Here is a 17,795-nt window from a genome sequence, read left to right on the forward strand (position 1 = left end):
CTGGCTCAGAGACAGACTCTTTACTCCTCATGGCAAAGGAAGCACACAAGCTTCATGTTCACAAGAGTCCCCTTTGCTTCCCTGCCCCAGTCACATGGGCAAGAAACAGAGGCAGGTATAGGTGGATCCTGCCTATTTACATCAAATCTGAGGAACCCCAAGTTTAGGAAACTCCGGTTTTTTATAAGAGGCTGCAAACAACCTGCCTAACCTTTGTCCCAGAGGAAAACATTATCTTTATCATACTGGACATCCAATAACCCTACACTCTGCTCCCTCTCCATCCTCTGCTATATCTTTATTTTCCAAAGCTCTTCACTATACAAACATTCTTTAAAAGATAGTCCAGAATAAAAGACTGACAGTGTATCTGCTCAAAAAACATTTAGAAATATGAAAGATCCATGGAGAATTGCCTCTTAACAGCCAGAAGCTAGAGACATAGTGGAGACCTCACATTTACTTGGTAGGTGGTGGAAAGATATTTCATTAAGAAGAATAAAAAGGTGGAAAGACTTCTCTTCCTCTGGAAGACACCATTCTTTTGTTTTCTCTATTAATCTTGTTCTTTCTCTACTTCTTTCTTTAAAAAAACATGTGTTACCATGTTGTTCCTCTTTATTTCCATATGGTCTGTATACTCATATGACCACCTACTTAAGAGGCAATCCAACACTTGAAAGACTTCTGGATACCAATATGGGGCTCACAGAAGAACATACACGCAGGAGCCAGCTTAGCTTACTCTGCTTCTTTAGCCATTGAGAAGAAGGACTTTCTTTTCTGTAGACTCATCACTCCAGGTCTCCTATCATCGCCACAGCAGTAAGACCAAGAATATCAGGATGCCCATATGGGTTTAAATGGAAAAGATCAACCAAGGAGGTCATTGAGCTGCCTCTGCCTCTGGTTTAGAAATTATACTAAAGAATTAACCAAGCCTTGGGGCTTACTAATGATCCAGAATGAAAAACCACATGGAGATTGGGAGGGATACCCTAGCCAGGAATAATGTAGGCATTTCTTGAAGTGACTTCTGTGCATAGGTGACTTAGAGACCTGAGATAGTGATAGTCAGTTGGAGAATTCAGACCCCTAACCAGACCCTGCCATGACTAAAGCCCTCAGGTTACCCAACTCCAGCACCACCCCTATGTACCTATACCCAGTATCTGTCTAGCTGCCTAGTTCTCCCAGTCAAGTGGGAGTTTTTAAAGGATAGCAAATAGATGTCAGTTACCTTTGTATCCTCAGTGCCTACAATTTATTGCACATTCAGCAAGCATTACCAACTGAGTGACCCCTTATTACATTTTATTGCTGTATTAAGCCTTCTTAAACACAAACTTTCACATGTTCAAAAAACTCTAGAAGCCTCTCCTACCTGTCATTGTATCATGTCTAAACTCCATTACCTAATCTCTAAGGAACATCATAGAAAGTAATAAGTAGATTTAATTTTTCAAAAATGTATTTTAAGAGTCGCTGAATTTCACTGATCTCTTTCATACAGAAATAGGACTTAGTTAAGGTCAACTAGATAGTGAGTGTGTCTGCTTAGGGTTACCTCAAATTCTAACTTGCAAACAGTGCTTTCTTTTATCGCCTTTGCTTTCCCCTCATATAAACTCTTGATGCCCTTAGAGTTTATGTCACAATATATTACTCCGTTACATGCCACCTTGTACAGAAGAGATTCCCATTATATAGCTCCTCACAGATCCCATGATTATAAAGTTGTACAACAAATAAAATTACATCACAACGTAAAATATTAATGAATGAATTGATCGCATACAAATATGACTCCCAAAGGATACACTCCAAACCCGTAAAAATGATTACTTCTGACAAAAGCCAAAAGGGAATGGAATAAAAATGGTGGCTGAAAGGCCTTCTGCTTTAGCTGTAACAGTCTTTTGAAACAAAAATATACTCATGTTGAGGCAGATTGTTTCCAAAGATGGCTACAATGATCTCTGCCATGCTGCTCACCCTTCATCACGGGACTCTGCTGCTCCTTCCAGACAGAGGTGAAGTCTATTTCCTGTCCCCTTGAATCTGAGCTTGGCCTGTGACCTGCTTAGACCAACAAACGTGGTGAAAGTGACAAGGGGAGAAAGTTCCAGAGCCCAGCCTTAAGAGATCCCGCAGCTTTTGCTTCCACTGCTTGGGAACACCTGAGGCACCAAGTAAAGAAGTGTGGCTACCCTACTAAAGAGATCAGAGGGTAAGTCCCTGGAGGCTCAAAGACCAAGGACAGAGAAATTCCAGCCTTCTAGTCATCCCATTAAAGGAGCCAGACATGTGATTGAGACCATCTTAGATTCCATTAAAGCTGAATGAGCATGTCTAGCAGAGATGACCCAGTCCAGCTGAGCCCCACCTAGCCAATCCCAGAATCCTGATCAAAAAAAAAAAAAAATTGTGATTGTTGTTTTCAGCCACTAAATTTCAGGCTGGTTTGTTACACAGCTAAAGGCAACTGTTATGTTACATGGGTTATTCAAAATTAATTTTTAAAAATAAATAAGCCACATGTAAACCTTTCTTCCTGCTTAACAACTAGCCTCTCTCCTTTTCCCGCCTCAACCCCATATCTTTAGCGTCTCTATTCATCTAACTGATTATACAATATCCAACAATGCATTGTAAAATCAGTGCAAATCAATGCAAAATCAGGGCAAAGTGATTATAGTGTGAAATTGCAAATTTTTCAGAATATGTAAGAAATCATGAAGTTGATGAAGGTAACATTAGAGGAGCCCTTGAATCGTGGGCAACGTCTCTGGGAAATAAGACTCTGCAGCTGGAATAGTTAACGTTTGAAGAAGAAAAACATCCACACAGATGATGGCACAATAAGTGCTTTAAAAGGGAATGATTAGAATGTCAAAATTTAAGAGAGGCTCTTGGAAAACTGATGAAGCCCTCAAATATTTTGCAATAATGACCCTCTGTATGATTTGTCCACAGAAGCCAAATGTAAAAGGGATATTGTGTCATGATACCTTATAATTTTGCTAGAAAATTAAGCTTCTCAAAATCAACACTTGATTCATCCTTTGTTCTGAGGTTTAACACATCATCACCCAACTAAATTTTATTAAATGTGAGGTAAATCCATTTTAATAATTTTCTTACTTTTTTTTAAAGATAATGTCTCAACCAAATACTTTCACTTTTTTTCTCCCTATATTTAAAAGATTCACTTTAATTTTGTTTGGGGTACCAACTATCTGAGGAAAACCAGGGGCTTCTGTAAATATCTTTAATTCATCTCCCTAACTAGCAGACACACTCACTGAGGGCAGGGTCTGGATCATGCTTTACTAGTTCCCTCTGGATAGTACATCGAGCACACAACTGAGCAGACAGTGGAGACTCACAAATTCAATACATGTGACAACAAATGACGTTCTGATTGATTGGCTCACACAGTAGATTTTGTCATTGAAGAATGGCACTTTTCCATTATCAATCCCTGACCCAATACAAGCTGGCATTTGTTCTTCTCAAAACTGTTCATAGAAGGCCTATTACAAACTTCCGGCTGAAAGCACGTTCAAAGGCTGGATTCATTTAAAACCAATTCAAGCATGTAAAGTCGTTTTAGGAAATAAGCCCCACGTCCCAAGGGCTCAGCTGAGGAGGGCCACGCTTTAGAACAGGTGTGCCACTTCACTGAGCAGGAATTTAGAAATGTCAAACATTAGAAGCACTTCAGAAACTCCAGCCCAACCTGCCCAAGAGTCACAGACCTGGACAGGTGTCAATAAATGCCTTGTGGGGACGGGCATCTTGAAAACATCTCTCAGCTTTGATTCAAAATTAGTTAAAACAAGTAATCATGATAGGTTCTTTAAAAAGACCACTTTTTTTTTTGCATGTCCTATTTCAATTTTACTTGTCATAAGGAACTCTCTACTTAAAAAAAAAAGTGGTTATTCAAAAAATTTCCATCTATTACATGGTAACAGTCCATAACAGCATTGCATATGTTAATATCCCTGAATTTCAGTCTCTTTCATCTTATCTTGCACCACCAATTGCAAGAGTAAGAACGGGGCTGTTTTTCTCCTCATCATCAGAGTTACTTATATTCCCTTGGCAATTAAAAACTAACACTACAAGCTTGACCGCAAGCACCCTTTACTCTTGGCCTCTCCCAGCGGGACACCCGGCATTCTGCATCCCATCAATCTGTTCTCCGGCAAAGGCAAACAGTACTTTCCGTTACAATAACTTGTGTCCAGGATGAAAAACAGGCGCTCTGTAGCATATGTAGCATAGCAGCCAGAGCAAAGTTTACTAGCTTTAGCCAATTGGAGGCTATGGAGCTGGGCCAAATTAGCATGTTTTTCTCCGCCTCTAGATGAAGTCATGAGTGAAATATGACATTGAATTTATTTTTAAAAGGGAAGAGGCACAGGAAAGAAAAGCTAAACCTGCAGGAAAGTGCCCTGGGCCGAGGAGAAGGCGGTTAGGACGTGTGCGTGTGCCTCTGAACCCTGAGTGGTTCTCAGTTCTGTATTCTTCGCCTCCCACTGGGTGGAGTAGGCCTTTTAAGAGCAGCTGGAATGCAGTTCCCCTGATCAGTGTAGCCAGTTGTTGCCCGTCTGAACCTCTGCCAGCCCTAGAGAGCGGTGCTCTGAGCGCAAACCAGCGGGCCACGCTCTGCACCCTCACCACCTTCCTTCTCACCGGAGTCAGAATAACGTTCCCACCCATCCAGCCATGGGGGAGGACGCTGCACAAGCTGAAAAGTTCCAGCACCCAGGGCCTGACATGCGGCAGGAGAAGCCAGCCAGCTCCAGCCCGGTGCCTTCCTCCACGCCGAGCCCCAGTCTGAACCCGGGGAGCACGGAGGAGGCCATCCGGGACACCTCGCAGGTGAACGCAGTCACCGTGCTCACGCTCCTGGACAAGCTGGTGAACATGCTGGACGCCGTGCAGGAGAACCAGCACAAGATGGAGCAGCGTCAGATCAGCCTGGAGGGCTCCGTGAAGGGCATCCAGAACGACCTCACCAAGCTCTCCAAGTACCAGGCCTCCACCAGCAACACGGTGAGCAAGCTGCTGGAAAAGTCCCGCAAGGTCAGCGCTCACACGCGGGCCGTCAAGGAGCGCATGGAGAGGCAGTGCGCGCAGGTGAAGCGGCTGGAGAACAACCACGCCCAGCTCCTCAGACGCAACCATTTCAAAGTGCTCATCTTCCAGGTCAGTGCCCCTACTGCTCCTCCCACCCAGCTGGGACTCCTCCGCATCCATGATCTCAGTCGGCCTGGCTCTCACAGTCATTTGTACATCTGTCCTGCCTGTCAGGGATCACACACACAAGGCATTGTCCCCGCTGTCTTCGGCGGGCGAACGTGAAATCTGCACACAGGGGTGGGAATTTCCCAGGTCGCTGAAGCCTAAACCCAAGGCAGGTGCCTCAGGAGGTAGCAGGTCGGGTCATTTGTCACGGAGCACCTGCATTCACTCCATACAGGTTGGGAAGGTGAGCAGGTGCAGGCACCCTCGTCAAATTTATTTGTCTCCTTGCCTTGTGAACTTGGGGCTCTGACTGCAGCTGTTAGCTGGACAGGGCAAATTAATTCAGTGGCTGTTTATTAACTCTTTGTGGAAATGAGGTAATCATGTGAGGTTTTGTTTTATATCTTTTTTATAATCAAGAAGCAAGTCTGTAAGTATTCAAAGCATCCCCTTGTCCAAAGGTCACCACCAATCTTTTGAAGACTAACCAAATGTTGAAGGCTGATTCCATTAGAGATGAACTAGCCTCTTTTTAAGACACTTTTGGCCAAAACAATCTTGTCGGTTGTTTTCTAGCAAATGATGCACTAAAACTATAGAGCATAACTTTTACAAACACACCAGATATGCTTCTCATTGCTCAGAGAGACCACAAATGTAAAATAAAACAAAAGCAGTGTTATCGGTTACAGTTACAAAGGCTAGTCTTGAATATTTTCTCCTTCAAAGGGTTGCCTTGGAATAAAAAGGCCACTTAATTTTTTTAATGCATCAATGATGCAATTAATGTAGCTAGAGGCTATTTGGGGACAGGGAAATTGCGTGGGGCTGTTGTTCCGCAAAGTGGTGGGCATTTGTGAATCCAAGGGCAGCCCTGCCTAACGCTGGAAGCCCTTCCGCCCAGTGGAAGCCAGCCAGCACAGAGCCCAGGAAGCAATCACCATCCCTGCCCCAGGGCTGTCTCGTTGTGGCCATGTGAATAGGAAAGGATTTCAAAGCCATGGAGGGGAGAGGCTATAACCAACTGTTCGATTGTGAAAGGCACACAAGAAGAGCCTTCATCTCCCAAAAGAGATTTAGAAATTGGAATTTAAACCGACGGAGCCTTCTTTCTCTAAATGAATCCGCTCTGCCAAGTTAGAACCTAAGCCCCCTTCCTCCATAAAAGGAGACTCATCTCATTGCTTTTTTGGCCTCCTCAAATTGCACTTGATGTTGTAAAGCTTCTGGCAGCTGATGTCCTCCTATACCTTACAGGCTTTTGCAGCCCGGAAATTTTTTAGCTTTTAATGCAAATGGGATAGCTTTTCATGCACCAGATGAACTGAAGAGATATGGGTAACTGTGCCTTTCTTAAGCCATATAAGATCCTTACTTTATTAGCCTAAAAGATATTAGAAATCTCAACTCTCAAGGCATTTCTAAATTAAATACTGATCTCCAAACAAAACCAAACATGTACAGACCTGTTTAAATCTGAGTTATCAAAGGAACTCTCTCCCCTTCCAGTATGAGTCAGAGAGATTATCTCTTGTCCTATCCCTCAGTTAAGGAGGAAAAACAAAAAATTATCTAGCAGAGGAAAATCATAATTCGTTGGGACCAGTTTTTGTTTGGTTTTGCCACGTATGTTCTATAGGTGTTGAGGGGAGGGATGAAGAAGATATGTGACTAAAAAATTCAAGAGAACTGTAAATCTGACATTTAAAAGAAAAAAAACTGCTGGGAACTTAAAGACACGTGCTGCTGGTGAAATGGTGCCACGGTCTCCTGTTTTGTCACATTAGACTGACAGGTGTGAAATTGCAGCCAGAAATGGTAGGAATTCTCCACAGAGTGAGGAAAAGCTGAAACAGGGGCTCAAGACCACGGTGGAAGCTAAGAGAATCCAAAGCAACGTGTCCAGTCTCCATTCAGGGCCCCTTAGCAAGCAGCCCCCAAGGATCTTTTTTTAAAGAGCAGTTAAGGAGACAGAAAACTAGAGGTAAGGAACTGGACCTTTCTTAAACCGTATAAGATTTTTCTTAGCTTGAAGGATATTAGAAATCTCAACTCTCAGGGTATTGCAAGATGACAATTTTGAATAAAAAAAAAAACACAGAAAACACAAGTGAAGTCCCTCAGTGGAAAAGTTGCCCTTTCTCTTGATCCTTCTTAAAGTAGGGGTTTGAGGGTAGTAATTATGCCAATGGATAAAAATAATCACTTGTGTTAGAGAGTGGTCTGGTACTGAGGTTGAGAAGATAAATTTTGTCATACAGACACTGGTTCAAATCCTAGTTTCACCACTTGCCACTTGTGCACATTTGGTAGCTTTTCCAAGCTTCTGCTTCCTCATCTGTACATCTTATTAATATCTCAGAATATTAACAAGAGCAAAAATATTCTTGAGCTCATAGGAAGCCCCGCATACTCCACTAAGCATCTTTCTGGAGTTTATCTCAATTGCCCCAACTTACAGATGAGGATGCCGAGATTCAGAAATGCTTGTATCTTGTCCGAAGTTATTTAGTAAGCAAGTAGTGAAGCTGAAATTTGAACTCATACTTAATTGATTTCAAAGTATGCTCTTAAACATTAGTGGTTCTTCCCTCATGTCTCCCTCATAGGATAAGGAATAAATGGAATAACATATTTTAAATGGTTAATGACTGTCATGATTTAAGAGCTCAAGGAATAGAAGCTCTTCCTGGGTGGATCTGAAATGCACTGCATGGAGAGGAGGCTACACTTGTGCTTGGTCAGAAATAAGGCTCTTTAGTAAAAACTGTTCCCATCCTACCCAGGGTCTGTAAAACAGCAATGCATTTGCTTTTTTCAGTCAGGACTTATTAAAAGCTACATACACACACACACAGACACACAGACACACACACACACTGCCATATATTGTATGACAACTACCATGTTGAAGTCAATATTACATCCCTACCACTCCCTGAAAGCAAAGGACTCTGCCCAAAGGGCCTACTCTAAATAGACCCTTCTAGTAGCAGCACAGTCTTCAAAATGAGACAGAGGGTAGGTGTTTCCTAGTAGAACCTGCAGAGTGAGGAGGGCAGATAATGTACCAGGCACCACTTCATGTCTTTAAGTTGTTTGTCACTTTCAGTCCACTTGATCCGTATGCCAGACTTTCCTTTCCTAAATCCACTGGCTTTCTAGTTTAAGACAAAAAAATTAATGTAAAAATAAGAGAGTGAGGAAAAAAATCTGTCACCGGACTGGAACATATTCAGTAGTGTAGTGTTTAGAGGATTATGTTCCCAGATGTTTCCATTGTAAAGTCCTGTTGTGTCCGCCAAAATCTGCAGATACTTTTTGGTTGGTTGGTTCACCTACTAGATACACATTAGCATTTTTAAAAATTCTAAAATCTGTCCTTAATTTGTTCTATTGAAAACATGTCATGTATTTATTTAAGTTGGTACTGAACTTACTACATTGTTGTAGCTGTTAAGCCTCTCAAGACAGCAATTACTTCAAGTTATAACCAGTAGAATCTAAAACTGGAGAAAATTCATCTCCTTTTGAGCAATAAAATACATTGTAAAATCCTTATTAAACTTATCAGCTTCCCTTTTTACAGTTTTTTAAAATAATAGCTTAAGATCAATGTTTGAATTCAAAATACTGTGACAGGATCCAGTATAAATGAAATAAGACTCAGAGGGGTTGTGATTCAAAAAGCAAATGCTAAAGACTAATAGAACTAATTCTTTGCCTGTAAGTACATACGTATTTTTTTTACTAAAAGCAAAATTTATACAGAAAAATCAGTGAATTTACAGTTAAGATGAAATTTTCACTAGAATTTCACAGGTAACTGGCCCTGAGGGTGTGATGATTATTTGAATGAGCAGTTTGGGAATGATTTCAAATCCAGGGAACAAAATGAGAGTACTCATGGACAGTTTACACTTACATCCACATAAAATTGTGAAATTAGGTGAAAAGAGTAGAGGTTAGATATTTGCTGTGGATACTGTGGAGAATCAAGGCTATAAATGTGTTCAAATATTCATCATTTGGGTTCCTTTGATGAGAAGTTTAGAAAGGTGCTAAAAGTGTAACATCATCAGACTATTTTTTTAAATTCATTTTTTTAAAGACTGTACTTTTTCATTACCCTGAAAACTGCTACATTAGTACAGCCTTAGAAGAAATGGGGATATAGGTGATCAAAGACACCTTTATATAACCTCTTGATGTTCATAACACATTGATTAATGTTCCCATAGTGGGATACTGGTTTTGATGCACTAGTTATCCAGTGCACTTTCAGTTTATGAGATAAACAAAATACTAGTTCTTACTGTATTACTTACACTTACTGAATGTCAGAACTGCCTCAGGCACTTTAAACGAACAACTGATTATTGTCAATATTTCTTCTAAAGAATCCTTTTCTCTCATATATCAAAAAACTAGACTCTACCTGAGATGCAGCCTTTCCAAGTAAATGTCACCCCTTCTGTTGTTTTGTAATCTATATCTGTTTGAATTGAACAAATGAAAAATGTTCTCCAATGCAACTCAGGTCCTGCAGTTTTGATGATTGTATGAAAGCAAACATGTGAGGCATTTGTACCCTATGAGATCATTTCTGCAATTTGTTAACTAGTTTTCATGGGATTTAGGTTAATATCACAGTATCAAATACTTTAGAGCTGGCAAGCACCTCAATAATCATGTAGTTTAACCTCATTTTATATTAAAGGAGGAGAGGCCCTGAGAAACAAAGTGACTAGCAAGGTTTCACTTTAGTAATAATGGAAATTATAGAACTGAATTATGAAATGAGTGAAAATGAAACACTATAATCCCACTATGGCAAAGTTCATGTCTACTAGGTTTTCTACAACAGCTTTTAAATAATTCAGCATGGTTTGCTTTTTGTTTTGTTTCATGGGTTTTTGTGCGTGCAACAAGGAACACCTAACCAGTGTGATCTTACAAAAGAATTGAGCCCTTGATAACACTGAAAAATAATGAAACTTTTAAATCCTCCAGAATGTGAAAGACTGCTTGGGGATTATAACTAATGCATTTTATTCTTATGACTTGCTGATTCCACTGACAGCTGCCTTAGGGGTGCAGTTCTAATCAATGGCTTTATCCGCTTGGCAGTCTATACCTCAGAAACACAAATTGGAGAAAACCGTCAAAGTGTAAAAGAGACCTATAAGTCAGAATGTCAGGTGGGCACAGTTCCATTTTAATAACTAGTATTTAGAGATTATTGGATAAAACATTCCATGGACACAAATTTATGGTCCTCATATCCCTCCAGGATGCCACTACATCCCTGTGGGAATGTAACAGTCTTTGTTATTTTCTTCTAACAACGGGGATGATAAGTTAGTGACAGGAGGGCAAACTGCCTTTTTCAAGCTTTTAAATGACTCACTGCAGGCTTCCTTTTCTCATGCTAGTCATAGAGTCTCCTCCTCTTCTAAAGTGTGCGTATCTATACATGTGCAAAGAAGATTTGCTTCCATGAGCATCAACCCCAGTGCCCAGCATGTTGGCCGGTTTCTCTGTGTTGATATCTACAGGAACGACTGAGACTATTAGTACACAAGAATCAACAGAAACTGCAAACAAGCAAAAGTGCAAGGAAAAATGCCACTTCTCAAGAGTTCTTTCCACTCTTTTTCTCTTTTATGGTTCAAGCATATATCACTCATACGTGTTTAATTCTCCCTTCCTTTTAAAAACTCCTAAGGGTCCTTGTGAAAGGTCAGAACCAGGAGCAGCTGCATCACTGGGGCTGAATACCTTTTTGAAAATTAATCTGTAGGACAAATAGTCAGTTGTCTGGGAGTCTCTACTGTGTAGAACTACTCAAGGAAGCAATGCAACCCACAAGGGATTCTTAATGCCACATGAAGGAGTTACAGACCCGAAGCAGAATCAAGGATGTATATTTGATCCTTCCCCTTGAAAGAGCCATCAATCTTAGAATCTGCAAGAGAAAGCAGATCAAATACTTTATAATAGGAGGCTGAAGGTAGAAGTATTGCCTCACCTGTAGGCAGGTGAAATATCAAGTATTTCCACGAGGTGTGTGCCCTGAGCAACTCACACATGAGCAGGTAAGACTGGACACCTGGGGGACAGTGCAGTATACAGAGGATCCACTGTCCAAAGTTCAGGTTGAATTTCCACCACTGTAACAGCTATCCTACAGTCAAAAACCTTGTATACATTTTCCTAACAAATAGAGATTGTGAAGAGTGTCAGCATTTTTCTGCTTCTAAACACACATTATGGAAAGGTAAGACCTACATGTACTAGGACTTCACAAATTCCTATGTGAAAGGAAAGGGCTTCCCCTCAGAGTGGAACTATAAAAAGCCGCAAAATAAACATTATCCAGGAGACAGAACACAAAATACTGCTTGAGTAATTAAAATGACAGCAGAAGCATAGCAGTTGGCCAAGAAGACATATCTCACTTGTTTCCAGTTGTGGAAAGACAGTTCTAACTCTTTCTGGATTCTGTCTGTTCCCACTGGGTTTATCTTCATAGCTGGCATCAAAGGGTTCTTGTATAAATTTATCTGGCATCATATAAAGGAGTTCAGTTGGGTTTCCCACCTTCCTTCAACTGCCCTTGTGTATGCAGTGTGTATCCACCACAGATCACTTCTGATTCACCTGGTAATTCACTTTTCCCAAACCTGCCCTCAAGGGACACATGGTGAGAGAGTCAAGAGTCTAAGACTCAACAGTAACTGTGCTTTTTGAACAATAAGATTTACATTTCATTAAAAATGCACTATTAATAGTTTAACTCTTTGAGAATTAGTTAGTATGTCTCTCTTCTGTCGAGGTTGAAGAAAGGGAAGTTATCAGAGTAATCCTTTGATTACCCAGAGATTAGACTATACAGAATGTACCTCTTCTTTAGTAACCAAGGCTTATTTTTCCAGTTTTCCACCTGAATTTCTGCCTTCTTCCCTGAGAACTTTAAGTAACACTTCACTGAGCTCTTGGTTTCTTCCTTTCCTGCAGGCAACTCCTGTCAAACTTTCCCAACCCTCTTGTCAAACCCCAAAAGTAATTTTGCTTCTGGACTAAGCATCGGAGCTCTCGCTATTTCTGCAGCCTGCCCCTTCTTCAGTAATACTCATCCACTGAGAATAAAATCCTTCCTTAAAAAGGGAAACCACCAAGCCCCTTAGGCCTGGTTCTCATTTCCCAGTGGTGGCAGCAGTCAGCAAACTTCCTTCTAGACACAGAGCCAGGCCCATTCGTCCGTAGTCCTCAGGCCTACTCAGCAGAGGGACAGTGTCCACCCCAGCGACCCCCAGGGCTGCGTTAGAAAGCCTCCTCACCCAACATGCACTCACTCAAAACACCTGTGGAGCTCTCAGGAACTGCTCTAGTCACCGGGGCACAACAACCAACAAGAGACCCAAGTTCCCCTCTCATGAGAACTATATGCCAATGAAAAAGAGGCAAGTCGAAACTTGACACGTGGCAAAGTTGTTCTCTGTAAACGTCCACATCATAAATGACTCGTGGGAATCTCATGCTCCTTTCACTTTTTTACTTTATCTTTTATACTGTGTTTCTGACACATTCTGTGATATTTGAAATGGGAGAGTGTGGAGAGAGCTTTGAGAAAGAGAATCTGTGATTTCTTCACTCTACCAAGGATCCTGTTTAACCAGATGCCCTGCTTTTTACCTGTACCCAAGATGTTAACCAATTTACAGAAAGGACTCTTACGAGTAGGTGTGTGTAAGGGGGAGACATGGAGCTGTATTTTTTCAAAGAGTATCATAATTATACTGTTCAGTATAGTTAAAACATTGTCCACTTAGTCTTTGTAGCAAGAAGTTACAAGTAAGCAGGTAAACTCTTAGAACATGTTTTTGATCATAACCCCAATTTTATTGACTTTTCAGTCAATCAAAATTGCAAAACAGGAAGGGAAGCTCTTACCATTAACATAAACTTTGCATGAAGTTCAGCTCCCAGGAAGGCTTAAAAAATTTTTTTAATTAAAGTATAGTTGATTTACAATGTTGTGATAGTTTCAGGCATACAGCAAAAAGATTCAGTTATACACATATATATGTGGCTGTGTATATATGTATATATATACACAGCCACATATATATACACACACACACACATATATATATATAATATATATATATATATACTTATATTCTTTTTCAGGTTCTTATCCATTATAGGTTATTATAAGATATTGACTGTAGTTCCTTGTGCTACACAATAGGTTCTTGTTGGTTATTTTATATATAGTGTATATATATGTTAATCTCAAACTCCTAATGTATCCCAACCCACCCCTTCCCTTTTGGTAACCATTAAGTTTGTCTTCTATGTCCCAGACAGACTTTTAAATTCACTAAATCCTGTGTGTGTGTGTTTTTTTTTAACTGGAAGTTTACTGGGAAGTCCACAGTATAATCAGGAATCTCGGCCTGAAGGCCGGTGCAGGGGCCTGGAGCTTGGCCCACCTCGGCATTCTTGCAGATCCCCTAGTACTCCTGGTTGTGCAGTTTGAAAGCTGATACTCTAGGTCAAATCCTCTTGTTCACATTTGGAAGGAACTGAGACCCAAGGAGATGAAGTTATTTGCTGAAAGCCTCAGAGCCATCGAGCAGGACAGCAAGGACTGAGAGCCACGCCTCCTGTCACATGTTCTTGTCCCTGTGCTGTTTCTTCCAATGAAGGCACCTGCTGGCTGGCTCTCGTTTTCCAATAGTCAAAAAAAAAAGTAAAAATCAAAGGGATTCCTATGCTGGGTGACACAAATCTGTCTGAATTCAAATCTCCCCACTTAGCAACACCGGAGAACCATCTCTCTTACACTCGGGGGGAAGAGGTGTGCTGAGGCATAGGGAGAGGCAGATCTTTGTACTCCTAGAAGCTGGAGGAAGAGGTGTGCTGGGAATAGTGCGGGAGGCAGATTCCTGAGTTTCCCTCCTCAGTCTTCACTCTAGGTAGGAGCTGAAGTATTCTTGCCCAGGGAAGCCCTGTTTAACAAGAGAGGCTTGATAAGGTACACCTGGAAGCATAAATCCCCTTATTGCTCCAGAAATGGCCCAAGTATACCATCTTCCCTTATAATGCCCACAAAGAATGCACTAAACCACAAGGCTTTGCAAGTGGGTCCCCAGTAAGCCTGGCCCTTGCTACTCTTACTCCAAAATTATGTCATTAGAAAAATTAGTGTGCACTTTTAAACAGCTACCAAGGTTGATCATGCCTTTACCTCTGACTTCTTGTTTGTGGAGGGAACCTGGTGTCTGGTTCACTGGGTGCCTGACACTTGAGGATTTTCCAGTTCTCCCCCTGCCCTCATCTTTTATCTTGACTTCCAGGCTCTTTTGTGGTGGGATTTTGGCAGGAACAGAGCTGAGGGTAGAAGAGAGAGGCCCTCTGGGTTCACAGTAACTTACTTTAGCTCCTTTATCTAGGCAGCTTCCTGGTCAATCTGAGCCACAGCCCACTTCCCTCCCTGCCTGTCACTGATACAGCCCTTGCCAGATGCCCTCAGAATATTCCCAATAGGCAGCCCTTGGCCTTATCCAGCCTAGGGGGGATGAGCTGATCAGTTTAGAATTAACTTCATATTCTAGAAAACTGAAACACAGACATACGGTTTCTGTCAGGCCAAAACACGTACACACAAATTACAGCAGTTCGGGACCACTGTTAAATGTGTTATTAACATGAAATCTACATTGGCCATCTTTTCAGGAAGAAAATGAGATCCCTGCCAGTGTGTTTGTGAAGGAGCCGGTTTCCAGCCCAGCGGAAGGGAAGGAGGAGCCAGCTGACGAAAACAAGTCCCTGGAGGAAGCTTTGCACACAGTGGACCTCTCATCTGATGATGAATTGCCCCACGACGAGGAGGCCCTGGAAGACAGTGCTGACGAGAAGATGGAAGAAAGTAGGGCAGAAAAAATAAAAAGATCCAGTCTCCGGAAAGTGGATAGCCTCAAGAAAGCCTTTTCTCGCCAGAACATCGAGAAAAAGATGAACAAGCTAGGGACAAAGATCGTATCTGTAGAGAGGAGAGAGAAGATTAAGAAATCTCTCACTTCCAATCACCAAAAAATATCCTCGGGGAAAAGCTCTCCCTTCAAGGTTTCTCCCCTCACTTTTGGTCGAAAGAAAGTCCGAGAGGGAGAAAGCCCTGCAGAAAATGAAACCAGGTCAGAAGACATGCCCAGCAGTGAGATGCCCAACGACCACGAGGAGAGCTCGTTTGCGGAGGGTCTTTCCGAAGCCTCCCTCTCCAGTGCCCTGGCGGAAGGGAAGAGCGCGGACGGGGATGCGGACGGGGCGGCCTCGAGAGGGAGTCACTCGGCTGTGGACAGCAACGTCGACCTGACCATCGTGGAAGATGAAGAGGAGGAGTCGGTGGCCCTGGAGCAGGCGCAGCTGGTGCGCTACGCAGGAGACTACATGCTGACCTCCGAGGAGGCAGAGCAGTCGGAGGAGCAGCCTGTGCAGCCGGCGGTCTTCCAGGTGGACCAGACCGCCTAAACGCACAGCCTGCTGCGCCCGGCCTGCGCTTTCAGTTAGGGGCGTAACTGGAGCCTAGAAACGAACTCCTGAGCATCTCCAGCACTATGCATTCACTCCCGTTACTGTCCAGGCAGTCATCACTTACTACACAGTAGCAGCACACACGTGACCAAGACTTACTAAGAAGGCAGCCTATCAGGGTCTACACTTCTAATTTACTCTTAGGTTCCATTTCTGTAGTTCTTTAAGATTGCCCAGAAGAAATGGAGCAGTCGCAAAACACCGATCAATTCGGCTTAGTCAGAAAAACCACAGGCTATGTAAGATACTAATCATGAAATGTGATTCATTTTTTGTCATTCCATAAGCTTGCTGAAGTCTACCAGTAATATATTGAATTTCCATAGAACTCTGTAAATCTATAGTCTTCAAGTGTGTGATACATAATACACATATGTATTTTAGCTAAAAGAGGTAACTACTTGTATCTCTTAGGAAGAAAACACCTTTCTTAAAAGGTAGAAGAGAAAATTCAGTTGATCATTCACATAGTGGAAACTAATGTTTATTGAAAGTGAAGGAGAAATTGAAAGACTATGATAATCAGCTAATGAAGTAAGAGATATGTAGAAAAGTTGAGATGATTAGATAAAGAAAACTAAGGAGACTTCGGAAAATAAGAGCAACAGGAAACCAAGACTGCCAAAGAGAATGAAGACAGAAAAGAGTATATGCTCAAAAGCGAAACTTTTACAGTATTAGTTCAAGCACTTCACTCTATATAACAACACTAAAGAAGTTCATATATTGTGGATAATATATTATCTCTTCACAGTATTTTTATTTTCCAATGTTTTCAAATTATATAAAAACACTTTACTCTGTTAAAGCTGCATTTTTCTTAATAAATAAAAGACATTACAAGTATTTCTCTAAGGAAGTTCAAAAGGATGCTGTCTCTTTAACACTGGAGTGAACATAAATCTTCAAAATTAGTACATACTGCCTTTTGTAGGAAGTTGTGTCACAGTACTCTTAAACGTTTTCCAAATTTGATATAATCCTTACACTCCAAATGATGTAATGTGGGTTTATAAGATGTCAGAATCAACAGGTTTAAGGAAAAGATTCTGTTTTTCCTCTTTTTGTACATAATGGTAATTTCATTGCAGTTTTATTTATATAGTCATTTCACAGAATATTAATGTGTTTCTTAACTTCTTAAAGCATGCTAGTGTTTATGTACATGTGCACAGTTACTCAGAGTAATTTTTACTACCACCTAACATTATACTAAAGTATTGTTTTATCTATTTTTAATTACAGAATGGTAATGTTTTGAGAAAACGATTATAGTTTAAAGACAGTTGTACCAGAGAGCAAATTCCCTTCCTTTAGTATGCACCACTCACTATAAGTAACCTTACAAATATAGATAATCCAAGACAGTATTAACAAACTATGCTTTGTCTTAGAAAAGATACAGAATTAACAGATGTATTTTGTTGCCTCACTGATACAGCTATATTATTATTTTGCAATAATGTACCCCAAATATTAGATTATTGAACTAACACTGGCTATGTTAAAGAAGACTAAATAAACCAAAAAATAAAAAGTATATAAAAATGTCAGTTTCTTGGCAGAATGATTTTAAAACAACCAGAAAGAATTGACTTTTAAACTCTCCTCCAAATGTAGCCGTAATGTTGATTGTTTCAGTCCTGATTTCCCCTATTAACTCTGCTTTCTTTTTTCCCTGATCTCATTTAGAAATCTGAGTCTCATTCTTCAAGTTTAACTTTCTTGACATCACCTTGCCAGCTCTGGAGAGCATCTGAATTTATTGCAGCAGCTTGATGAATTTGATAGTTCCATCTGCATTTTTATTATTTTGTACCAGACCTTATAATACCTTAAACAGCCCTGCAAACATGAATGTACTGAACCGTACATTCAGTTGATTCGCCCAGATACACCTCTGCCTTATGCAGTGCCATCCACTTGGTAAAAGA

General features: G+C 41.0%; 1 protein-coding gene across 1 annotated transcript; it reads left to right on the forward strand.

Annotated features, from left to right (window-relative positions):
• Positions 1 to 4,597: 4,597 nt before the first annotated feature.
• On the forward strand, positions 4,598 to 16,354 carry CAVIN2 (caveolae associated protein 2). The gene is made up of 2 exons (XM_006207289.4): positions 4,598 to 5,220; positions 15,007 to 16,354. The coding sequence occupies exons 1-2, from the start codon at positions 4,738 to 4,740 to the stop codon at positions 15,796 to 15,798; spliced, it is 1,275 nt and encodes a 424-aa protein (XP_006207351.2). The 5' UTR covers positions 4,598 to 4,737; the 3' UTR covers positions 15,799 to 16,354.
• Positions 16,355 to 17,795: the final 1,441 nt, after the last annotated feature.

Source organism: Vicugna pacos, chromosome 5 (genome assembly GCF_048564905.1).
Source record: "Vicugna pacos chromosome 5, VicPac4, whole genome shotgun sequence".
Taxonomy (NCBI): domain Eukaryota; kingdom Metazoa; phylum Chordata; class Mammalia; order Artiodactyla; family Camelidae; genus Vicugna; species Vicugna pacos.